This window comes from Adelges cooleyi, unplaced genomic scaffold, assembly GCF_023614345.1.
Source record: "Adelges cooleyi isolate 19-005CV unplaced genomic scaffold, UGA_ACOO_1.1 ACOO_flye_CR_arks_rails_tigmint_CR_PRNA_9, whole genome shotgun sequence".
NCBI lineage: Eukaryota > Metazoa > Arthropoda > Insecta > Hemiptera > Adelgidae > Adelges > Adelges cooleyi.
The window spans coordinates 12,259,092-12,284,342 of NW_026096579.1; the positions used below are offsets into that span (position 1 = coordinate 12,259,092).

At 30.9% G+C, this 25,251-nt stretch overlaps 4 protein-coding genes across 5 annotated transcripts in view; 2 read left to right on the forward strand and 2 right to left on the reverse strand.

Moving 5' to 3' along the window:
• Window positions 1-1,293: 1,293 nt before the first annotated feature.
• On the forward strand, window positions 1,294-3,871 carry LOC126846282 (4-hydroxybenzoate polyprenyltransferase, mitochondrial). The gene is made up of 7 exons (XM_050585572.1): window positions 1,294-1,551; window positions 1,613-1,871; window positions 1,931-2,097; window positions 2,398-2,545; window positions 2,747-2,940; window positions 3,001-3,189; window positions 3,514-3,871. The coding sequence occupies exons 1-7, from the start codon at window positions 1,543-1,545 to the stop codon at window positions 3,670-3,672; spliced, it is 1,125 nt and encodes a 374-aa protein (XP_050441529.1). The 5' UTR covers window positions 1,294-1,542; the 3' UTR covers window positions 3,673-3,871.
• LOC126846283 (COX assembly mitochondrial protein 2 homolog) lies at window positions 3,870-5,252 on the reverse strand. The gene is made up of 3 exons (XM_050585573.1): window positions 5,034-5,252; window positions 4,557-4,628; window positions 3,870-4,044 (listed from the first exon to the last, which is right to left on the reverse strand). The coding sequence occupies exons 1-3, from the start codon at window positions 5,112-5,114 to the stop codon at window positions 3,928-3,930; spliced, it is 270 nt and encodes an 89-aa protein (XP_050441530.1). The 5' UTR covers window positions 5,115-5,252; the 3' UTR covers window positions 3,870-3,927.
• A 1,048-nt stretch (window positions 5,253-6,300) lies between these two features.
• Window positions 6,301-25,251, forward strand: part of LOC126846904 (uncharacterized) — a 30,851-nt gene continuing 11,900 nt past the window's right edge. The window contains exons 1-2 of the mRNA XM_050586758.1: window positions 6,301-6,818; window positions 11,171-11,417. Of these exons, the coding sequence (XP_050442715.1) occupies window positions 6,642-6,818; window positions 11,171-11,417 (424 nt within the window). The 5' untranslated portion in view covers window positions 6,301-6,641. The remainder of the gene's footprint in view (window positions 6,819-11,170; window positions 11,418-25,251) is intronic.
• LOC126846905 (uncharacterized) lies at window positions 13,803-24,510 on the reverse strand. 2 transcript variants are annotated; one of them, XM_050586759.1, is made up of 5 exons: window positions 24,363-24,510; window positions 17,558-17,804; window positions 16,970-17,360; window positions 16,024-16,215; window positions 13,803-14,240 (listed from the first exon to the last, which is right to left on the reverse strand). In XM_050586759.1, exons 1-5 carry the CDS (start codon window positions 24,370-24,372, stop codon window positions 14,130-14,132), a joined length of 951 nt encoding a protein of 316 aa, XP_050442716.1. In that variant the 5' UTR covers window positions 24,373-24,510; the 3' UTR covers window positions 13,803-14,129. The 2 variants fall into 2 exon arrangements, with proteins under 2 accessions (XP_050442716.1, XP_050442717.1); XM_050586760.1 differs by having other exon boundaries at window positions 14,122-14,240; window positions 16,005-16,215.

A 25,251-nucleotide genomic window follows, 5' to 3' on the forward strand; every position in this document is an offset into this window, starting at 1 on the left:
TATATTATATTGTCAAAACCAATAACAATATTCTTGATTTTATTTTTATTCATCGTACTATGTTGTATTGGTCGTTAAGCTAGAATAAGATTTTAGCTGTCTCCTAATTAACAACCCAAATCCCAATTATTTTAGTTGGGTTCAGTATGAGATTGGGAAAAACTGACCAACATGGTCGGTTAAGCTGTGTTTTATTTTATGCTACTAAAGACTAAAGTTGACAATTAACTAGCTAGTGCAGCCCATTTAAGTTTGTTAATTAAAAAAGCAAAAGTTTTCATATTTATGTGATGTGATTTTGAAATTAAAAAAAAAAGCTATCATTTGAGACATACTACAGACTTTAGTGTACTTAATACTTTTTTCTTCGCCATAGTATTATAATTTTAGCTTGAACACGGAGCTGAGAAAGTATTAGTTTTATAATGAGTTAATTTTTTTTTTGTTTGAAGTTATGCGCTCCTATGAGTGGGTTTAATCATACGCTATTTATCACTATTTGCCATTTGGTATACCTAGTACTTTTTTCTTATAACAATAAGAAAGTTATAAGTATAATATAGTAAGTATAGAAGTGCGTTTTTAGGGTGCATTGAAGAAGACCTAGTCACTTTATAATGCTGTGAACACATTAAGAAAGTACAATTGCTATTTGGCTTCCTTAAAATTAAAAAGAAGTAAGAATACTATAAATTAGTACCGTAGTGAGTAATCAGTACATGGTTGAAATATACAGGTAACAATTCCAACATGTATTTTATAAGCATCAAAGGATACTTCCAATCAGATTACTTAGTGTAGGGATCAGAGGGGTATGACCTGTGATAGTCGTAACAAGGTTAAGGCACAGGCTTCTCCAAGTTAGGAGTTTAAACCCATTCATCATATCCCATATGAATCTGGAAGAATCAATTAGATCATGCCGTTTTTTAGCTTTAAATCCACGTTTGCTGCAGACCGGGATATGTAGACGTTACAACGTTTGTAAATTGAATTTTTTCATAAAACTCGGTCAAGTGTTTTTTTACAATTATTCATATTTATACTTGAAAGATACGGGAAATCGACACTCGCATCGTTTCAAGATTTTTTGGAAAATCCTAAGATAAAGCTGTGAGAACATGCGATCGAGCGGTGAACAGCGAAACCGAATGCGGCATGGCGACATCCGACGGGTTCTACTGAAACTAAAACACTGACATAATAATACTATTTTGTAAACTCCCGCGGTTGCTGAGATAAATTGATAACTGATAAGTACACTCATAATATTATTTTCAGGGTTATGTTATATAATAAATGATAATGTTATTTTTTTAAACGATATTCCGCTTCGCTCTTCTGACCCTGAAGCGTGTAAAAATCAAATGAATAATTAAAAATAACTGATTATACATGCAGCCATTAAATACTCGTTCATATTTATTACTCATCGCTGCTGATATCTCGACTATTTATTTCTTCTCGTCCGATTTGGGCTGTTGTGCTTCACCTTAAACGCTATGAAGTGTCGGGATTAGATTTGTCAGACTCCACACAACCATGTTATATGTAAATCGTACTGGTGAATCCGTAATTACTCAACTAATAACACTAGCTGTATGTTTTCCAGGCATTTTCCAAATGCGTCGGCACGAGATTAAAGCTCTCGAGTTCACACGTGTACTACAAGACGTTGTCGACGGAAAGCAGGAAGACGATATGTGGCCGTCGGTCATCATTGTCGACCGACTTTGCATTGGTGCGATCTTGTTCGATAAACAGTAAAGTTCTTGTCGCCCAACAGTCTAAACCGGTCGACCAGCCAAAAAGCGTAGTCATGAGTACACTACGTCCATACATGGAACTGATGCGATTCTCTAGACCTACTGGTAAATAGTCGAAAATCAATTTGATCCCTAGACGTTAAAATTACTTTTGGTTTGTTTAGGGTGGCTACTACTCTATTGGCCTTGCACATGGAGTATAGCTTTGGCGTCGGGTGCTGGTGATTTTCCAAATTGGGAAATGCTTGGTCTCTTTGGACTGGGCGCAATTACCATGCGTGGCGCTGGATGTACTATCAATGATATGTGGGATAGAGACATTGATAAAAAAGTATGTGCACAATGTGTAATTATTTTATTCTTTTCTCATACAAACGAGTTGGCCATCCTAATCCTCCCTTACACAATACATTATTATTTTTCTATCCGTTTTATAAATATTCATGATTTTTTTTATTATTAAATCTGTTCACTTTTTCTTTTGATCAAATTTTTTTAGTATTATTTTAAAATAAATTCTATTTATAAAATTCAACAGTAGGTAATGAAATATTAAAAAAGTAAGTAAGTCTTGTATATTACATTATGTTTATTGGTATACAAATGTATTAACTAGTTAATATTTATTTAGGTAGAAAGAACTAAAAACCGGCCTCTAGTCATTAATTCGTTGACAATGTTTGATGCCTGGGTATTTCTCGCTGGCCAATTAGGTATCAGTCTTATCGTTTTGTTACAGCTCAACTTGTACACAATTGTGGTTGGTGCCAGCTCATTAGGTAAGCTATAAATTATTTAATACATTGTCTTGTACATATTATTCGATAGCTAATCAAGTCTGATCTACAATTATGTGAAATTTTTTTCGGTTTGAGTAATTTGGTTGTCTGATAGTGTGCCTGACTGCACTTAAAAAGCTACATAAAAGTGAATTTGACATGTAAAATTGATTGTAAATTGGTTGTTTGTTTTTGTTGCAGTATTAGTGACCATTTATCCATTAATGAAGCGTGTTACTTATTGGCCACAGTTTGTATTAGGTCTTACGTTCAATTGGGGTGCTCTTTTAGGTTGGTCTGCCATACATTCTTCAATAGACTTAACTGCTTGTTTACCACTTTACGCAGCTGGTGTTGCATGGACTCTATTTTATGATACTATCTATGGTCTTCAAGTAAATTTTTAATGAAATACATTTACAGACCTTTTAATAAAATAACTGTGAACTTTACAGGACTGCAAAGATGACATAAAACACAATGTTAAGTCTACAGCCGTTCTTTTCGGAACAAATAGTAAAATGTGGCTCGGTTCATTTGCCGCCATGTCATTAAGTAGTCTGATGACATGTGGTCTTTGTACTGGCCAAATGTGGCCGTATTATATGGCAGTATGTGTGTCCGGTGGTCATATGTGGAATCAAGTAATAACCAATTATAGCGAATAGAGCTTATGATAACCAGCTATTTTGGGGGATACTCGCTTACAAAAACTGGGATACTTGTAATTAATTTTTTTTTTTTAAATAATGTGTTCTTGAAAATATTGTCCCCGCTGTATAATGTTACAGATATTACCCAGTAAAAATCAAATTCCGTTGTAGATCATACAATTATAAAAATTTCCTTTCCTTTTTTAGATACCTTTGATTAACTAAATTAATTTTAGCCAAAATGTTTTAGTTAGGCAAACAAAATGACTTACTAAGTTTTTTAGGATTTTTAACATCAAATGTTTTGTTAAATAGATCAAAACTTTGGATATCAATAACCCAGCAGACTGTGGCGAGAAATTTATTTCAAATAACCACATTGGTTGGATTATGTTTTTGGGAATAATGTTGAGCACTTTACTAAAGAAACCTAATAACAAAGAAGATGATGAAAATGTTAATAACTCTGACTAATTGTTGTAATGAAACTACTGTTACCAAGTATTAGAAATAATTGTTATTGTTTGTATTTATTATTATGTTTAATATTAAAAATATTTAAGGGACATAGTGTGCTTGTAATTTGGATTGATATCATTGCACAGTAGTTTGATTTTTTATTTTATCGTATTTTAGTTCCTATGTACTGAAAGGAAATAAAGAAACTAGTCTCCACAAAAAATAAGTAATGTTTATTTAATAATTTCTATAACCTACAAAATGTACATGTTAATCATCAATTATACCCATTTCCTTTTCTGCTCTCATCTCTTTCAATATTCTTTGTCTAATTTCTGCTTGCCGTTTCAATGCATTTTCATTATTTTGAAGCTGTTTGGCTTTACGCTAAAAGAATAAGTAATAATAAAAAAAAACAAAGGTTATAAATATTTGGCAACAGTGGCATAGGTTTGGAACGAGCCACTTTATGTTTATTATTTGTATTACCTACTACAATACAGTACCTACTACCTACAAGACTATATATATATATAAACATGTCAGATTATTCAAAAAAAAAAAAACCATAATTTTTATTCTACAAATTATATAATACATCATTTTCCAACAAAGAAAAAATTGATTTTCAACTGTACAGCAGTTTTTTCAACATTGTTAACAACACTCAGCAGCGCTTTACAGTATACTCTGAACTATTATGAAGATAATCATAGTATTCCATCATCATACAACAAATGGTCAATTAAAAGTATGGACAGTCAAAATTAAATTAAGGGGAGAAAAGGGTGTAACGGAGAATTACAGTATGGAGACTAAAGAATAGTTTAGTACGTCTTCTTAAATTATTTTTAAGCATTTATAATATTAAAGAAAAAGAGTAAACAGTTAATAATTACCTCTAAATGAAAGCAATTTACCATTCGGTCATACGCTTTGTCACAACTTCCGAAAAATCTCAAGATTTTATGCTGTAAAATTAAAAAAACAAATCTATATTACACATTATCTATTTTTTATTTTTAGTCTATGACCTGTTAGGTTGGTTTGGACATCTCTTGCTCTACTAGAGACAAGAGTTGCCATCCTGGGGAAGTGGTTATGGTGCGGTGGTTTCCCGTTGCCTTTCGCACCAGTCAGATGGCCATTTCTCTTTCCAGACGGTTGTCCGCCCAGCTAGAGAAACGGCCAGCGACCGAGATTCGAACCACGGCTAGTGCGTAGAGACACTGCCGCGGTAACCCTCTCGGCCACGACGCCACTATCTATTAAGATTAGTGAAATTCTTTACAAAAATTACAATGTATTAAACTATTGTATTATACATTGTAAGGCAATTCAAATTTGATAAAAACAACAATATTAAAATTACTTACATCTACATTACAGTTGTTAAATTCGATAGTAAGATTATTGCACTCATCAGTGTGCAAATGAGGTGACAAATCTGGATGCATGACGGTTGTTTATGAAAAATATTATAGATCTTGAATGTTTCTTTTTACATGATTCATAAAAGTAAAAAGTGTTAAAAATTCAAAACAAAATATATTTATTAAGAAGACAAAAAGTTTAAATTATGCGGACTGATAACAATTGGTGATAACTGATAACATTAGATATCACAGGGACGCTTATCAGCTGAAATCAACACGGGTACCTCTTGTCCTCTAAGCAAATTTAGTATTTACATTAATTTAACTTTACAATAATTTACAGTAAACTTTTCAAAAATCTTTAATATTTGGACTAATTTTACACGAGTAGATATCCCAAATCGATACAAAAGTGGAAGTACAATATGTTTGAATAATACAAAATATGTATGCCTTTAACATTATTTTGAGTACCTCAAATCTATATTTTTACATCTCTGCATACGAAGAACGAACGGTTTTGGATAATTTAGCACTCAGAAATTTTGTAGCGCCGACACTACATTCTAGCTAGTTTTTTATTCATACTGGTTCAGACATAAACTTTTAAATGTAACGTTAGTTAATAGGAAATTCAAAATAGTTGCGTTGCACCGTGTATGTTGCCCTAAGCCGAACTTATAAGACATAAAAGTTATACGTAAAGGTGGTATGGGGATCTTGAAATGATTTAATCAAAAAACATAGGTATGCCTGAATCGAAGGATTGAGTGGTATGCTAAAAAAATTCAAATTAAACTTCATACTTTTTTTTTGTTTACTTCAGCGCCTATGTTGCCTTTTACAAACGTTCGTCTCTCCGATTATTGGCAAGTATAGACAACAGGACTATTACAATTCAGCTGTCGGCGGAATACTGATTACCTATGTACTTAACGTTAGCAAGGTAGGCACTGTTGAGCATCACCAAAATGACAGCATATAGAAACAAAAACAAAAATCCAAACTCGTATAGGCCTTGTATGGTTTTACACGCATTGTAAATATAAGAGTAAACCCATGTGGGCGAGGGGGCGATTATCTTTGGCGTTGGCGTGAAAACAAACTACAAAATTTCATATTATGTACAGTGTATATTATGCTAACTTAAACGGTGGGAGAAATTACCGCGGTGCTATAAATACATCTTATTATTATTGTATACATACATAATAATATGTACACACGTATGAGGGAAATATTGGCTAGTCCGTTGGACGGCACCGCGGCCGGCATCCATTTTTGTTTGGTCACAGCCGCTGCAGATGGACCGCATTTTATTTCTGGACCGGCCGCGTTCAATTCGCTTCTCGACGGAGTCGTTTATCACTTTGAGCCCGTCCAAAACGGCTGGTGATCGACGAAAACAATAACTTTAAAAAAAAAAGGTTTTTAACAACCTTTTATTAAACCTACTAATGTCGACGGAGTGAATACACGATTTAAACGCCATCGCGCTTTTATATTTTATAATACAAAATCATGCAGATCTCGTTCGGTCGCGGGTGACACTGTTTTTACTTGCTTCCGGCATACTTCCAAAGAAGCGTTTAAGCAAACCTGTTAAAAATGTTGATGGACATGGACTACGACGACACTCCCAACCGGTGCACGACTTTGGTGTATTACGCCTGGAAGATATTCACTTGCCTGTTCTTACACGTGCTTCTGGTCACAATGGTCGTGCTGTACTGTCTGCTGGGCGCCTTCGCCTTTGAACGTTTGGAAAAATACCACGAAATCGAAGTAAGCGTGTACTTGACCGAAGTTATGTATTTGTTAGCAAGCGGTTACACCGTGCGTGCAAATTCTGGAAGGGTCTGCATTGTAATTTTTTCTTCTCCAACCAAGATAAGATTACTAGAACTGAAAATATATGTTTTGTCATTAGCCATCAGTAGAAGCAAATCGGTCATTGCTTAAAAAAAGCAAAATGTTGGAGGTTCAAATTTGTATTAATATTTATTTGTATGATTAAAAGAAAATTGCATTATAGTCGAAGAAAATAATTCCTTTATAAAAGTTTTGGAGATAATATCATTTTTTTTTTTTTAAATTTGCTAGTGTGAGGTACTGAGGTATGAGATGTCTTTCAATATAAGCTAAGGCTAAATGTTTAATTCATCTAATTTATTTAATGGTGTCAATTACTATACTAATAAAGTATACAAATTTTAATTACTCTCTCGATTTTTTACGGAGGTAAGGAACTGCAAGATATTTGTGAATAAAACCCGCTTAGCACACCTTAAGAAAATAGCAACCCAGAGGTCGACACTCGCAGATCCTTTCACGCTGGAGGAAGCCAATGAATCAATACTATACATTTCATACTGCTAACCATGTATAATAAATAGTGATGGGAATCCGAAAATCCGGATTTTCACAAAAAACAGCTATTTAAAAATCATATAAGTGTTAAATAATTTTACAATAAAAAGCTGTGTGTACCTAAGTACAATTTTTTTGATAAATATGTAAAAATAAAACAAATCACCAAAAAGATAAACTGCTTTTGGATTTCGGATATGTTGAAATCCGTTATCCAAAAGCATTTCGTAGACAAAGTTTAGAGTCTTTTTTTTTTAAATTTTTATCGACAAATTTTACTTAGGTACCTACACATATTTATATTGTAATAGTATTTAATATTTATAAGATTTTCAAGTGGCTTAAATGGCGTTTTTTTGAAAAATCCAGATTTTCGGATTCCCATCACTAATAATAATATATAAATATATACGGCAAAAAGAGATAACATATACCTAGAAATTATAAAGCATAGCGGAACGTGAATAAGACAATAGTGTATACAATTCTATAATAATGGGTTGAAAACCATAAGATCCTTTCAATTTTCAAAAACATGCAATGTCTTTGCAATATAACCTGAAAAAACCGAGTGAAGACAGATAAAGCTGACAAACCTCCTTGAAACAACCAAGTACCTGACTTTCTACAAATTACTAAATAAAATTCTAACGAATTGATATTTTATATTTTTTATGGATGAGTCACAAGCTTAATGAGACGATTAAATAGTATTAAAATTTAACAAAAACAGGTATATTCCGCATGTTTTCAAATAGTAAAATAAAACATAATTCTCGTGAGTTGTGTTCCTATTATGATTTATTTAACCATGTCTTTTCTTTATAAATCAGATTGCTACATTTTATGAATAAATTAACAATCTATAATATCAATGTATGAATTTTCTTGATATTAAGTTATAGTTCCCTGGAATAAATATTATTTTTTTGCAATCAGTCGATATTTATTATTTAGTATGCATTATTAAAGATATAACCTGGTTCCTACGTCATCTTGACCCTTCAAGCCCGATACAGTTAAAAAAAACCTGTACTCAGCAATATTTTGTAGCTTAAACGTGTCATCGTTATGATTTAGCAAATTAAATAATATCCCAAAAGTCACAGAATTTTTCAACAGAATATTATCAGCCTTGATTTTTGTAATTCAATCGTGTATTCGCTTATTTGAATAAATGTATTTAAGCAAATGTGTTTAAATAATTTAACATGTAGTATCTATAAGTACTTGTAAAATACTTTCTAATCTATGTACTTGTATATTATATCGAATATTCCATATGTATTTTTAATACATATGTTTACTCAAAATTCATTCTCACAATGACTGCTGACGGCTAATGGTTATTTAGAATTGTTGATACATCTCACGACGTTAATAAACAGCAGTATTGTGGGGGTAATGAAGGGTGATGAGGCCTCTTTACCTGTAGTTCAGATTACTATGAATTCGACAGTAAATGAACATTGATTACTCCAATCAAGCAATAACAAATGATCCTAAATTCCAGAATTAAAAAAGTAACAGTAAGCGAATTAAAAAAATAAATATTCGGTTTTTGTGGTTAAATACAGTTTGTGTTAAGATTTCTTCCATATTAATTTTTGCCACATTTTTTCAAAATACTTTTTATAAATAAGTATTTAAGTACAATTTTAAAAAGTATTTTTAGCAGACGGTTGTAAAACTATAGACAGGCTTTCCCGAACATTTCACACCAAGCCGTTACTACTTAATACTTGTGTCATAAAAAAATGTATATTATTTGATTTTTATTAATTTTACTTTAAACTAAAAAGTTTATCAAGTCCTTTTGAATATTGAGAAAAATATCTTCCAAGTTGACAATTTGATTCTTAAGTTTAAACGTATTCTAACCCTTTAATATCTCAACTTGCTTCTAATTCACTCCCCGGAAATCCACCTCGCCGACTCCGAAGACATTGGTGTCGAGATCTGTTAATACAATAATTCAAATCTAATTAAAAATAATTAGAACAAAAATCACGTAGGGTTCTATTACTGGATAGCCTCCCTCCTCATATCAAATCACCGTTTCTATTTGTTTATTTTTTTTTCCCTCTCTCTGTATACATAACAATGTAACTATTTGCTTATTATGCCTTGCAGCATAGATTGTAAATACTCTTTAATAAATAGAAAAAAAAAAAAAAAAGTTTTAACGTACTATTTGTATTAATTTAAGTAATATTCATTTGCTATATTATTTTATTTATTTCTGTTTATTTTTATTGTTATTGTAGAGTCCTGGTAAATTACCGGATGATGGATAAAATAGTATAAATGTTTTACACCAAAACGTTTTCTATACAACATGACACCCACAGACAGAGCATTTTTATTATGATTATTATGTTATATGACGTTTTAAACTTTTAGTTTACTTACTTATAAATAGTACTAAAATTATGTTTATATGTTAATAAAATATATATTAAGAAAGTCAAAATTAATCAAATACGTTTGCAAAGTAGTTTAGGTTTACCTATATCGCTCTTTTGCACACAAACCCCTTTATGATTTAGTAATTTTATTTGTGAAGGGCCTAAGCAACTTATTATTATATGAAAAGGGTTAAATTAATTTAATTAAATCCCCTTCTCTTCGTATACTTTGATCTGGAAACCCTTAAAGCCTAAGGCGTTTTCTTTGGGAAGAAATAACTAAAAATTTTCCCTGTGTTTTTTAATTCTAATTTCGAGGCTTTAGCCGAAAATCCTTCGTGTTAATTTTGTACTTATTTGTGTTGAATATATTAAATATATATTTTATACATACCACATAATATTATACCATTTTATAATACCGAAATGTAATTTTAAAAATGCGATATATAGTTATATTTGGTACAGCTTTAAGTACAAATTAATAATATTTAAATACAAAAATACAATAGATCTTTGATTTAATTTAATTATTGATTATTCAAATTGATTGAACTGGGCTTAATGTGTAAAAAATTTAGCAGTTAAAGTTATGACTATTTTTGTTATTTACTTACCTTTAACTTTTAGACCTTGATAAGAAATTTCTTTTGGTTTTATCGGGATTTAATTTCTAGTTTAAGTAGAATTTGTTTTTAAGGATGTTATTTGTCAATGATTTGGTAGCGGTTTTTATAGTCATTATTCAGTTATAAATATATTTTTTTTAATTATTTGCAATAAATATAATATTAAAATAAACCTGTACAATTTTAACACCTTTAGTTTTCTTCGTTAATTCTTAATTAAAAAAAAATATTAAAAGAGATGTTTGTTAAAATTAGATTTTTTTAATCGAATGAGCCTATGGTTTATTTTATGTAGTTAAAAGGCGAATGCCATGAGGTTTAAAAACAAAAAAACTTATAATAGCTTTTGTTTATAAACTTTTCAATTCATAATTATTAATTGATGTTCTAATAAATTCAGAAATTTAGCCGAATCCAACAAAGGATTATTAAACAACATTAGACTATAATTTTACTTTATTAAAGAAACAAAGTTAAAAGATTTATTACATAATTGTTCGATTAACTAATATTACCTACTTCCTACGCTATATTGTGGGGATAGTAATTAATTTAAGGTTCTGAAATTTGTTTATAATTTGTTTAACAATAGACAATCTTGTTTGTTTTATACCGCTGTTATAACAATTTTAGTACGATTTCATTAGTACCATATATGACAGGATTCTGATTGTCTACGAAAGACTTGTAGAAATGATGGTTTAATTAATTATTAAAAATTGTTTTTAAGGTAAAAAAAAGTATCGCTGTGATGCGCAGTAATGTGACAACGGATTTGTGGACTTTCACCAGAGAATTAGCCGTACTTCAACAAGAAACGTTTACAGCAAATGTGACTGAACGTCTTTTAACATTCGAAAAAGATCTTATATTTGCAATTCGACGAAGTGGCTGGGATGGGGAAGAAGATACTGAAATAAGACAGTGGACGTTTACCGGCGCTTTGTTTTACTCTATAATAGTCATAACTACAATAGGTAAGTCGCTTACTTATACATCGCTACTTGTATACACACTTTTGCTTTATTTTAAATAAAAGTTATAGGAGCAATCATATAATAAAGGATATAGTTCTATATTATCTGGATAATTTAGTTTAATAATTTATATTTTATTAAATAGGTTTAAATATTTTAAATGTTTTATTATACACTATACTCGGAACAACTACTTATATAGTTGGATTTACTCTAATTCTGGTTGATATTGAGGCACACTAAATTTATAGTTGCGTAAACTAAATAAATAGTTAGGCCAACTAAGTATTTAGTTAAAGCAACTAAATATTTATTCAGTTAAGTAAATACCTAACTATTTTATGTTTACATGCACGGCTTTTATCGAATGTGTGAAGGTATGCACTTTTAACTAATCCATTTCACATTTCCGTTTACATGGAGTTATTCTTAACAATACAATTATTCGTTTACATATTTGTTGAATTCTTGGAGTTAATCTAAGTTAGTTTGAATCCAGAGTTATACAGCAAACATTTTTAACCAGTGTTTACACGCATTCAACTTCAGAACTAATAAAGATCAGACTAAATTGGTAATTAGGTTACTAAAATAATTTATACATTCATAATATTCACAACTACGAAGTGTAGTTAAAAAATGAACCAATTTTAACGCACATTAAACTAATTCTGTTTTTCCCATGTTCCTATATTAACGTAGTTTACAATATTTAATGTATTTTTTTTTAACTTTCTGAGTTAGGTTTCATTCGAATTCCAAACATGTATTAACTGATCCAAATTAGGTAAACTGCAGTACCGGACATCGGTTTACCAATTATTGTATTAATGTTTTTTTCCCCAAAACTTAACTAATACCATTGAATATAAATACAATTGTATTTATAATCAATGCCAATACAAATTACATTAAATCAGTTAACACCACACACGGAAACATAAGAATTGAATAGTTTTTATGGCATTAAATTTTAATTTTTTTAAAAAAATATTAAATGGCAGAAGGAAAATCGATAAATTTTCATGTCACTCTTAAACAAATGTAACCATTTCGGTAAACCTATTTGCGTTTCCTTCTCAATTGTTGATTCTATCAATTAAAAAGTCATAGTGGAGATAAATTAAATAACTAAGCGAACACATTTACCAAAATAAAACTATTCTTTCATGAAGAAGGGCTTACTTAATGTTTACCCGTTTGGAAAGCAGAAGTCGCTGTTATATGTTTTTAGTAATCAGATTCATGCAAGTTGTTGTCTTTGAAGTTTTTACGTGTATATAAATAACACTATGAATGGCGAGAGGGTATATTGGCGTCTCCTTTCCTCTCCATACTTTACAATTTATGTTCTTAAAAGTTACCCAATAAATCGTCGTGTAGGCCCGGCAAATGCTAACCGTTACATGATGGTAACACAACGAGTTGGCATGATATTTTACAATTTTTTCATATACATTTCTCGTTCTTGCGATATAGCTAGTCGAAAATGTTATTTTTTTACCGTGAATGAAGTTATTCATAATAGTTTATAGTTATTCATAATCGATACCATAATTTTTTATGATGTTTTGTTTCATTATAATATTATAATTATTAGTTTTTTTTATACGGTAAATATTTATGCAAGCATATTTATTTTGTTTAGTTACCTAGGATTTAATCTTCATCATAATATATATTTGTTTGATATTTTATCTATGCTTTGATATTTAAAATATAGACATTTTTAGTTTTATATTGTATAATATATATTTATTACAATTCATTAACATACAATTTATTTGTGGACAAATAAAATCAAGTTAGCTATCATAATAAAAAAAAAAATCGTCATGTAGTTTATTCGTACCAATATTTTTACTAATCGAGCAGCAGTCGAACGACACTTTACTACTATATTTTTAAACAGTACCCCAAAGTTGGATTAAAATTTTTGAATTTAACTTTCGACTAAAATAAACAAATAAAAAACACATAATTGTAAAGACAACACCTTTTCAGCTCCGCATAAAGCTAAAAATTAAACTTGCTGACTTGTCCAATCTACAAAATGTAAAAAAAACTGCTAATGTTTTTTTGTAATATAATCAAATTTTATTCTAGGTTCGTTTTTTATAATACAAATTCGTATAAAAAAAAAGTTTATTATAAAATATACTCTCCATAAGTTAATATTCAAACATACATTTTTGTATAAATATATAGCAGGTATACTATTTAACTGAAAGTTGAATATACGATTTTAAACAATTAATAATATTATACCCAACAGCATATTAATACTTATTTTTTTTTTAATTGTACAAATAATTAATAAAAACAGACCACTACGAATGTCAATAAATTTGTTTAGTTCATTAAAGAAAACAATGTCAGTATTACTACAAGCAACCATAAATAATATTAAACATTACATTAATATTATTGAGTTAAAATATAAAACAATAAGGGTTTTAAAGTTTATAGAGAATAATTATAATATAATATATAATATTCAATAATCAAGTAAAAAATACTTATATTTAGTATAAATAGCGTGTAATATCTCTATTCTATATTATAAAATAGTACACAATTAAAATATTCTACAACAATTTTTTTGTTGAAAATAATAAAAATAAATTAAAAATAAAACTCGTTTTTGAATTTTACTTAGGAAACATTGAATTGTGTATATTTAACATTTTTTATTTAGAGTTTCGCTAAAACTCACGGAATTATAAACGGGTTTGTTCTATAATTGTCATACGGCCTCCGGTTGACGAAAGGTTCGCCCGGAAAACCATTGTTACCCAAAAAACCTGGCCGGTCAATAAATTCCTGAAAAATATCAACAGTGAAAAAAGTTTAAACATTTGTACACTATTTAATTATTTATTGTCTTTTAACTTAACTCTTAAATTTATTAATAGAACTAAGTTATTATTTTCCATTGACAGTTTTATGACTCGAGATGGGTTTAAGGCACTTTTTTTTTAAATTTTAAACTACTCGCAACCTTATAATGTATGTACATTACTACTTTTAATAAAGAGTACATTAACTACTAAGGATTTTTAAATTAATTTTAAACGGACTAAGCTGAGTATTTTGCGTGTGCACCAATTATCTCTCGCTGGCTGTTCTGGCTAATACAATTAACTCAAGACTTGAATATTTCGGAGTTTTTTTTTATAAATAATTTTTGTGATTATCTGGAAGACTTTTTTCACTTCAACTAACGTTAATGTAATGGAGTTCAGTATATAAACATGAGCCATGACATGCATCACAATGCAATTTAAACTTTCTATGCAAGATGAACACCGGGCATAATAGGTGGAATAATGTTATGTGAATGAAAAGTTACAAACACCATATTTATGCACATATTGTAAGGTACTTTATATTGATATAAGAAGCCAGAGAATAGTCATTTATACATTTGTAAATAATTGAACAAAATTAAAAAAAAAAATAGTTTTTCTTTATAATTAATAATAAATATTTTCCCAGTTTTTCATCAAAATAAAGTTATAAAAAATATATAAAACTCAAACATCAACAAATACGATATAATATTTTCTCTCAGCGTTTTGAATTTAAACATGAAAACTCAAATGCAATTTAAATCCACGTGTTTGCTATATCGTTTACTCGGAAAATGAATTCGATTTTGTAGGTTTCAAATACTTTTTTTATGTTATTGTACAATATTATAAAGTTATCAAATATTTATATTTTTTAGTATTTTCCAGAGCGTTATCGAATTTTGACTCTTAAATGTGAACGCAAATATTTAACTAACTTTTTAAAATAAGAATAATTTTCTGAAAATGTTGAAAATTATTAGAGCTTAAAATTTAGGACGGGAGTGCGGTTGAGTAATGCGCACAGATAAAAATAATACTTCACTCCACCCTTTCTCCGATTGAAACGATACTAAGCTAAAATGTACATTATTTGTTATAACTACAAACAAATGTTAATATAAATGATTAATAGTATGATATTTTAATAGCTTAGCTGGGTTTGCAGTTGTAAAAAACGTTATGGCTTTTAGAACAATAAAAAATATTGTTCTTGGAATTAAAAGTTTATACCGTTCCAAAAAGCATAACTTAACTTTACAATTTTTCTATTGCCTTTTTTTCCCGGTAAAGTTAGTTATTTTAGTTGTTAAGTATTATGTTTGTATTATTTATGTGGTTTGAATAAAGGAACTGTTAGAAATAGCCATAACACGTTTAATTTGATAGGTGTGAAATGTATTGTATCTCTAAGCAGTTTTCTAATTAAAACATTGTTAATAAGACAAAATTATAAATAAAGTGCTTAAATAACAATGAGTATATATCAAATAAAAAGAATATATCTTGTTTGATTAATCGACGATCGAACCGAGTGGCAGTCTTTGCAAATTAGCCCCACCCGATGCTATGTTAACTTCGAGGGGAAAAAAAGTTGAGTATATAGAACGACCATGAAACATGTCTCGTTTGACTTCAAGACCTTAGATATAATTTTAGACAGTAGTAAAAGATTATTCTGGTACGTTAAAAATAAGCCTTAATTAGTATTAATATGCGATTTCCATGCACTTACAATTCTTTTTGTTTCTTACATTATTGTTGGCCACCTGACCGTATATACCTGGCCTCAAGCCAGGTCTGTTAGCGGCCGGACCTACCAGCACGGAAGGTATGGGCTCGCTACGGTCTCCCACTCCGTATCTGTCGACTTCCTTGCTTGCCGCATTATTAAGATCATCAAAGTCGTTGTAGCAGCAATATTGCTTTCCTTGGTCACAACTTCCCTGTAATAAAAATGTGTTTTATGTGGTTTAATGTTTGTACAGTTTACGCCAAATAGTCCAACAAAATTTAACTGTCTTTCCATGAATATCATAAACGTGTGTATATTTTAATAAGACGTGTAAGCGAAAATCACGAAGTTGTGCTACGAATAGAATGAGAAAATGTAATATTTGGTTCAAGTGACTGAACAGAAAATTAAGTAGATTTACAGTAGAGTTTTTCAAACGGATGTTTTGTAATATCGCTATAGGAGCGTGTGTCTGTGTAACATTTTAATAAAAGCTTATTCAAGTTAACGGTACAGTTATTTACGTTAATTTGGAAAATATGTACGTCTTTTATGCACCGCGTTCGAAAAGTTAGATGTGGAGTTCGGTTTAGAATATTATACACTCCGGTAATCTCGAGACTTGTGATTCCGACGCACGTGTGAAATGGCTAGAGTTGGGCAAAACGTAGTTACATAAATAACTAAAACAAATCGAATTAAATACAAAAAACCGATCGGCAATAACGTATTATTTGGATAAAATATAGTAGTTCAATCGAATAATTTTTGCTATCCGACAACCAATTCGAAATCAAGTTGATTGATTCAAAACTTGAATAATAGTATATAGTTGTATTTACTCGAATGATTAATCAATTTTTTCATTGAAATAATGCTCTACTCTAGAGATGGTTAAGAAATAGTATAAAACATCTTGAAACGGACACCATAAAATAATAATATGTATTTGTGTGTTCACTTACAAATTTGATACCGGGCGATTTACAATTGAACGAAAACGAGCATTTGCACTTTTCGTAGTTGGTCGGGTCGCCGTTCTTGAGTAACGCTGGGCCCTGCCACGATGGCACCGGTCCGGTAAGAATGCCCACAGCAGATCCGGCTGATTCACTAGCCGCCGGCAAAGGTCTTTTAGACGGAGAATTGACCGAGTCTACGATAGGTCTCTGCGGCCTCAACAGCGGCGTCGGTTGATAGACCGGTCCACCTCCAGACAAAGGCCTCGATGGTCTCTCGAACGGTCTGTTTGCGAAAGTCGCTGGTGCGTTATTTGCCGACTGTTGGATTAACGGTTCCCGGTCCAGCAAAAAGTCTTCGTTCACTTCGTACCTAGACCCTCTCAGGGGCTCGTCCCTTAAAAAAAAAAAACCATACGATTTACGGTCAATGTCAAAAATGGGTAATGTGTGACCTGATTTTTGAGTTAACCTCAGATTCAGATAGAGATATACAAGTGTTCAGACAGTAACAGAAACGTCCAAACCCAATCGTAACCGTAAACGTGAAGCTTAACCATAATTGTAAATGTATTTGATTCCTTAAGTGTATACCTGTAAAATTTGGTATCCAACCGTGGATTGTTGGCTGGTTGGAAGAGTAGATTTGGCCTGCGATCAGTCACGTCTCGTAAGATAGGTCTGGCCACGTGCGGCACTTCGTCTGAAGACGCCGAACCGATTCTGGAATCAGCCCGAGTCTGCCCGTTGGATTTTCCCCATACCCATTTATCATCATCGCCCAAGACAACGGCAGCTGAAAGCGAAACCAAAACCGCTAATGCTAACGGTCCATTTATTTCTGAAAACAAGTGAAAAATGTACAACGTGTGTGCACATTACAATCGAAATGAATTTAATATCTCTAAAACGTTATCCGCGCTCAAGTGCTGTCTACATTTATTTATCCTCCAATGGGTTCACATCTAAATGTTTATTGCAATAGTTTTCGGATACGACTTTATCAAATTAACTGCCTGCTACCTTTGTGTTGTATGGGCGCACGAAACCAATTTATTTTATTTTCAAAACACTCGGATTTGTTTCGAACGTCAACTGCTTTTATATTTTCCATAATATCTTAGGATGTGCGCAATCGAATAAAACCATAATGGTCATTATAATAATAAATTCGATTACATTTTCAAGTCGTAGCAACTTATATTTTAATAGAGACACGCAGTATTATGTACACAGATTTGATTACAGTACTACGCTTTATTCGTAGTTTCGCGGTGGAATAAAATAGTTGTATTCCTTACGGAAAATGTATTATTACCTTGTAGCTACTTACCAAGAGACGTATTGTGGGATTGATCATTTCTTAAATAAAACAATTTAAACTTAAACTAATAGGCGCATTTTGTTTTTTTTTTTTAGGTGTAACCGTTGCCCTAAAACAAAGTGTTATATTTAATTTTATTATTTGTGCACATATATTATCAAGAAGAATTAATTTAGATGTTTGATTATGTCATGATGATGAAAATACTATAACACGCGTATAATATTGTCATTGATAATATTTGAATAATTCGATTTTTTATAAAAACGAATTATGCTTAATTTATAGATGCAAAAATATAATTTTAAAAGTATGTATTTTTGTCGAGAAAAATGTCAATTTGAAAAATGAGTTATGGACCATAGAGCTGTAATGGATCTGTTACGTTGTCATGGCAGCATTTTTACGTTCAACGAATCGCACTAATGTACATTTCTTCGTAATGTATTGAGAAAAAAATACTCGAATATTAGAATTTGCTCGACGGAAAACATGATTATTTTTCGAGTTGAACGAATAAGATTTTTTTTTTTGAAGATATTTTATAAATCTGGACTATGAGGCAAGTATAGTCTCGTTTAAACTACCTGCCCGACCGTTGCCAAATACGGACGTTCAGAGGGAATATTATGTTGTGGTCTGTTGGTTTTCATTCAGATTGTTGCGAAATTCATTCATAATTATCTACTTCTCCATACGCGTTGTAATTTTGCACTGATGTTCGTACCGCAGCTATTATATCACACGAACACATTGTACAAAGGTGTTTATCCGCTGAATGTAAAAATGTGTATTGTTTTTTTTCGTATAAAATAATAATGATTTGGCGTTGAAAAACCGTAACACGAGTTGGCTTCACAAGAGATCATGTGCCGTGAAATGTTTTAGCCGGTTATAACGCTGATATCCTGCGTTGATGATACCGAAGAAATGACCCAATTCAAAAATCGTTTTAACACTTAAACGATCGTTTATATAATTGTTATTACGTCATTTAACACGGCACGTGCCGAAATGGCCTAAATTTGAACTGGAAAAACATTTTAGATTATAGTATACTCAAAAGGGATTAATAAAGTGAACGGTACGCGTTGCGTTATAACTTTTAGCAGTAACTAGTTGTCATTTGTTGGACTTTTTGTTTTATACGAACTCGTTAGACAAAAGTTGTAACTATTGTAGTTATTGAACAAAATAAGATGTTTGTGAAATGACGCAAACGTGAAAGTTTTTCATCAAATCTTAAAGACAAACTATCAGATGTATAACAATACAACTGACGAGACGCATATTCGAATCGAGTATCGATATTGAAACAATGGCCAGTAATAAAAATAGTACTTTTGCTTAATCTTTTTGTACTATACTAAATCTTTGAGTTTGAAATCTTGAAATGTATTTTTACTTAGCATATACAGTAGCTGATGAAAGTATGAAGTTCAAAAGTTTAAAGTTAAGTCATTTCTTCAAAGATACAATGTTTACACAGCAGTTGCGAGAAAATGAATTCTGATAAACTTGCGATGTGATCATTATGTATAATTTTCAAGAAACGCCAAGATCTCATACGAGTAGTTAGTTTGCGACATTATCGGTAATTAAATGTGTGCATCTAGAGGATATTATAGCATCAAAGAAAATGTATACGACGAAAACAGAGGTGGATATAGCGTATTTTAATTCCTATCGCATAACATAGTATTTCGTTACTATAAAAATATCGAAACGGTTGATGTATCTTTATAGTTATTTAATATTTCTCGAGCCAAAGCAGTGTATGGAAATTAGTTTGTTCCGGCCGCCTTTTTTCACGACATAATCTCTCACTAAAACAATATGGCCGAGAAAAATGCGTAATATTAAAACGGCGAAAAGGAAAACATTGATTTTGAATTAAAAACATGTTGCCTACTATGTAAACGTGCCAGCCAAACAGTGCGTACTCAGTATAGTTTACTAACAAGAAAACGATTCGAGCGTAACAATTCGATTCAGACCGTGCACACCCGCAGGGTCTGGCTGAATGCGGAATATGAAAATATCCATTTCGTTTTCGTTATTCTGGAGTGGGGCCGGCGGACTTGCAGATAAAAAAGAGGAAAATGGCATCTCTTTCATGTATGAAATTGTCAAAACTACAAGGCAAATAATTTTGTATCTGCTCGAAGCGCCGCTTCGCGTTACGTTCGATATCCTTTGCCAGCTAAACGATTTTTTGATCTATAGTACGAGATCATTAAGGTAAATATCAGTACAATAGGAAAATTTGGAAAATAAATATAAACTGATTGCTTTTAAACAACAGTCCTAGTTGTATTAAAGTTCTTTATTCGGCATTGCTTTGTTCGCTTTTGGAATTTGGCGGTGTAGCTTGGAACGCCACGAATTAAGCCATTCGGAACAAACTAACTTTTAGAGAGTTTAAAAAAAAAGAAATAGAATAAAATCGATTACTACAAGACGTTATTTTTATTAATAAAATAGAAAAAAGGTTTTCTCTAAACTAACATCCAAATCAGTACTTTTGTTATACATCTCTCACTCGTCTGGATTGACACAAATCCATTACATTTTATTTAACTTTCACCGATTTCAAAACTTAAGTAGTGTAATACTGTAATATAAATATGAATAGCGAATCCGTCTAGTAACGTCTAGTAGTATCTTATGATGGCAGCGTTGGGCGTTCATGGCCTGTTAAGCTCGCATAATGATGATGAATTCTGTAATTATACAGACTAAAATGTTACAACTTACACTATAAAAACTTTAAATAAGTCTATGCAAAAAATGTTTTAAACTTTTCTAATACAAGTTATAAATGTTATTTAAAATTCACCTATCTCTTGGCAACCCACACGGTGGACAGCTCACTTTGAATAAAAGTTGTTTCTCTATTTGAGAATTTTTTAAATCTTATTTGACGGACAAAAATATTAATGGGGATGCTCGTTTTGGATAGGTAATTCAGTTAATAGAACGGTTGCAGCAAGATGTTCAATTAAGTGCGCTATACGTTCAAGATTTATGTAAAGTGAATAATTTTTCGAAACTTTTAATAGATGCAATGTACAACGAAGCGAAGAGATATGAGATAACGTACGCTTGGGTTAAGGTTCAAGAATAAGTAAAAAGCTATATATTTCGCAATCGGGAAGAATAAAATGAACGCAAATGACGCCGGTGGATTATTTGGTCACGCTGTTTGGTCAGTTGTCGAAAATGAAAATAATGTAACAATGAACGTCTAGCTATAGGTTTTTTGTTTTTTTTTAATTTTAATAATGGGTAACGATTATAATCGGAAGTAACCGCCGCTATTGTTGTAATGGCGGTCACTAAATGGGTTTTCCACGTTATCCTTGACACCGAATCGCCACAGATGTCTATTGTATAAGACATTAATCATTACAACTACACAACTCCGTCCTATGTATACTTATGACCGTCGTTAACAATCCTACGTGTCCGTCTATTTCACCGGTGGTCGACCGATCCAGTAAATCTCATAATCTTCCCACGCGTCCCCTAAAAATCAAACGTCGTTTAAAGCGCACACGCAAGGCCACCACCCGCGACCTTGTCCTCGTCAACGGTTCGTGATAGTCTGTTTACATATATGGCTAATGTATTTATCCTGTCATGACATCTCGGTAAGGATCTGGTCGATAACCGCAGTTAAAAACAGTACAATTTTTTTTTTATAATTACACGAAAAAACTATTATTATACCTCATTTCGTATGATTTTGTCGTTTAAATATTTAAAAAACCGTACGAATTTGTTAATACTATTAACCAAGGACCAATTTTTGGATCATACTAAATCAGTATAGAACAATATCCGTAAGACATTTAGCGTAAATACAATGATATTTAGATATTATGGTAGTTACGGTCACTTCTATCAACGCGTAATATCGCATAGCATCTAAATAAATAGCTTCGCTTTGTAAGATTATTCAAATTCACACATTCCACACAATTCTCTTCAGAAACTTAAAAAATTGTACATTTTATATAGTATCTCATACTAATTTATTGGGTTTTCTGAAATAATAATATATTATACAGAATAGCATCATAAATCAACCCCATTTAAATTCGTTCCAATTTGCGTTCTTTATGGCGGCCTGCAAAATCGTATAAAGCAATTTCTATGAATATTTTTTTGGATTTTATTAGCTATTGTTTTAATGTGCGTTATTACTTGATATAGTGGTTTATTTTACTACAAACGGATACCATGTTATATTCGATTCAACAGTTGAACTGTATCCGTAATGTTATTTTAGTCAATAAAAGTGATTTTATAAAAAAATACTTGGTAACCCCGTAAATGGGATAAGTTCCTAAAAAAAAGTTTGACCCTAGAAAAAAAATGTTAGTAATAAAACTGTATTATTGCATTCATTTATAGGTTCATTTAGGTAGAAACCTATTCAGTTCATATAATTTATGATCGTGGACTGTGACGGTACAGCGAGTAATAATAATTACTATAGATTAGGTCATGTATTTTACATAACAAATAATTATGAATAATGAAATGGGTACGTAACATTCATTTTGTATTATAATAATCTACTATTACGAGCTTTAATTGTTTTTTTTTTTACCAACTTAATACTTTTTATTACATTAGGAAATTATGTACATATTAATTTAAGTATGTTTCGACAACTTTCAAACTTGTGCTTTTTATAACCCTTTTAATTTATAAGTACTTTTTGTTTTTTAATTAATTTTATCTTGATACTGCTATTGAAAAATATAAATATAGAGTGATTTTTTAAAAGTGATCTACTCATATCTCATAGGGTTTAATTAGTGAATTTTTTTATTTTTCGTAGTGATTTATACACCGTGATCTTAATTTTCCATAAACTCTTATATTTTTAACCCACCCCTTCCCCACCAAATTATTTTTGTATCAACTTTTAAAACTATTAGGTGATGTACTATATATTATTATATGTATTATATGTATTAGGTGATATTTATATATATATATACATATATATATATATATATATATATATATTATTTATTAACGTTTTTGAGATTTAAAATAATTCACTACACATTATGACTGTTCAATAACCATGTTTTGGTTAAATTTTTTTAAAGTTATTAAAGATTAAAGCTTAGGACGGGAGGAAGGGTGAAGTGAAGTGTTATTTTTTTCTGCGCGCATTTCTTCTCCCTTCCTAACTCTTAAACTTTAATATCTCTAATAGAAATGACTCAAAAGTGGTATCGATCGTCAACTATTTTAGTAAACTATCCTTATTTATTTATTTATCATTTATATTCCAAAGTTTATATCAAAATAATTAACTTGGAAGGGATTTTAATGATTGTGGAAATTAAGGTATTAGATATTAGAAATTAAGAGATATTTGAAATTAAGCTATTAGATATGTCAAAACACTACGAAAAAAAATTAAATTAAGTACTAACTAAACCTATGCTATATTGAGTGGATCACTTAAAAAAATACCCTGTATATCATTTAAGATGAACTACTGTGAAACAGGACCAGTTTCTTTGATCTCAGCAAAATATATTATGTATAAATAGATAAAGGTGTAGAATAGGTTAAATTTCTGGAATAATTAAGTTATTTGTGGTCAGTGAAAAATTGCAATTGTATGACATATGTCTTTGTTTAAATGACTCATTCAACTATTGATTAATGATTAGGAGTTTTGAAATATATATATATTAACAGAAAAATAGTATAATTATAACATCACATACATTTATTATTAACAGCTCTTTGTAATGAAAATCATTTTTTTCGGATTCTTGGGGTACCAAAAATATGTTTTATCCAAAATTGTGTAGGTATTTTTACGCCAAGTGACGATGTGATAATCTATAATTTTTTTAGTAAAACATTAATTCGTAATAAATGATTTAAGTTACTATTTAATAGAGGTGAACTAGGGATGCTGAAAATACATATTTAATTTTTGCGCATAAGAAGTGCACAAGTATACAATTTACTAGTCAAATACCGTTAAAATTTTAAATCAAACTAAATAAATCGATGCTCATCTGCTGTACTTACTTGTGTGCATTTTTTGACACCTTATCGCCACGTTACTCGGAGTAAACTTTTTGACACTTGAATCGTGAAAGAGTATTGGAGCAGTTGTGTTAGTAGCTATTGTGGTTCGAGCGGTTCACCTTACACGAGGTTAGTGAAGCGAATTAAGCGCAGATATCGCCATTGCCGTGGAAAAGAGAGCGTTGAATCTTATTCTGGCACTGGTTTCAAAGAAGAAGGGGGCATTGGTGAAAATCATGCGTGGGTTCAGTAGAAGGTACATTATTACATGCACTCGGGCAATGCGCATGACGTGGAAACTTTAGAGGATAAGGCAGTACAACATCAGCTAGGTCTATTTTTCGACCTAGAAAAGACTCTGATTCGTTCAAGAATAGTCGTTAAGGGCTTCGATCGGTGAGCACGCATTCAATCATTGGTCGAAAGACTTCCGACGGAGGTTAAATGAGGGCAACGGCCACAAGGCTTAACGAATTATCCGAAATGTACGAAAACGTATATATTTTACAGGCTTTACTACTGTCATTATGTAATTTAGCGTAAATATATGGCCAACAGGAAATCTGTAGATAGGATGGGATATAAATAATAATCCTTTATCAGTGTACAAAGAAACGGCTTGCGTTTAGATGGTTATCATTGGGGTTGTTTTAATAACACTAATTTGTCAGTATGTCTGTCCAAACATTAAGTTCTTATAATCACTATATAGTGGAGGTTTGTCCTTGAAAATTATGACTTAATAATAATGACGAAATTTGACATAAGCATGATTAATGAAACATACAAATAATTCTTATTTATTCGCTTATGTTACTTTACAATAATTATAACTAATGGTAATAAAATGTATACAATAATTGTATTTTTAAATTTCCAACAATTTTGT

Coding starts and splice junctions, on each gene's coding strand:
- LOC126846283 (XM_050585573.1), bottom strand. CDS start 5,114: ATGCATCCAGATTTGTCACCTCATTTGCACACTGATGAGTGCAATAAT. Junction 4,629..5,033: donor TTAACAACTGTAATGTAGAT/GTAAGTAATTTT, acceptor TTAATTTTACAG/CATAAAATCTTGAGATTTTT. Junction 4,045..4,556: donor TAAATTGCTTTCATTTAGAG/GTAATTATTAAC, acceptor TTATTCTTTTAG/CGTAAAGCCAAACAGCTTCA.
- LOC126846282 (XM_050585572.1), top strand. Junction 1,872..1,930: donor GCGATTCTCTAGACCTACTG/GTAAATAGTCGA, acceptor TGGTTTGTTTAG/GGTGGCTACTACTCTATTGG. Junction 2,546..2,746: donor GGTTGGTGCCAGCTCATTAG/GTAAGCTATAAA, acceptor TTTTTGTTGCAG/TATTAGTGACCATTTATCCA.
- LOC126846905 (XM_050586759.1), bottom strand. Junction 17,361..17,557: donor TTGGATACCAAATTTTACAG/GTATACACTTAA, acceptor TTTTTTTTTAAG/GGACGAGCCCCTGAGAGGGT. Junction 14,241..16,023: donor GTCAGGTGGCCAACAATAAT/GTAAGAAACAAA, acceptor GATATTTTTCAG/GAATTTATTGACCGGCCAGG.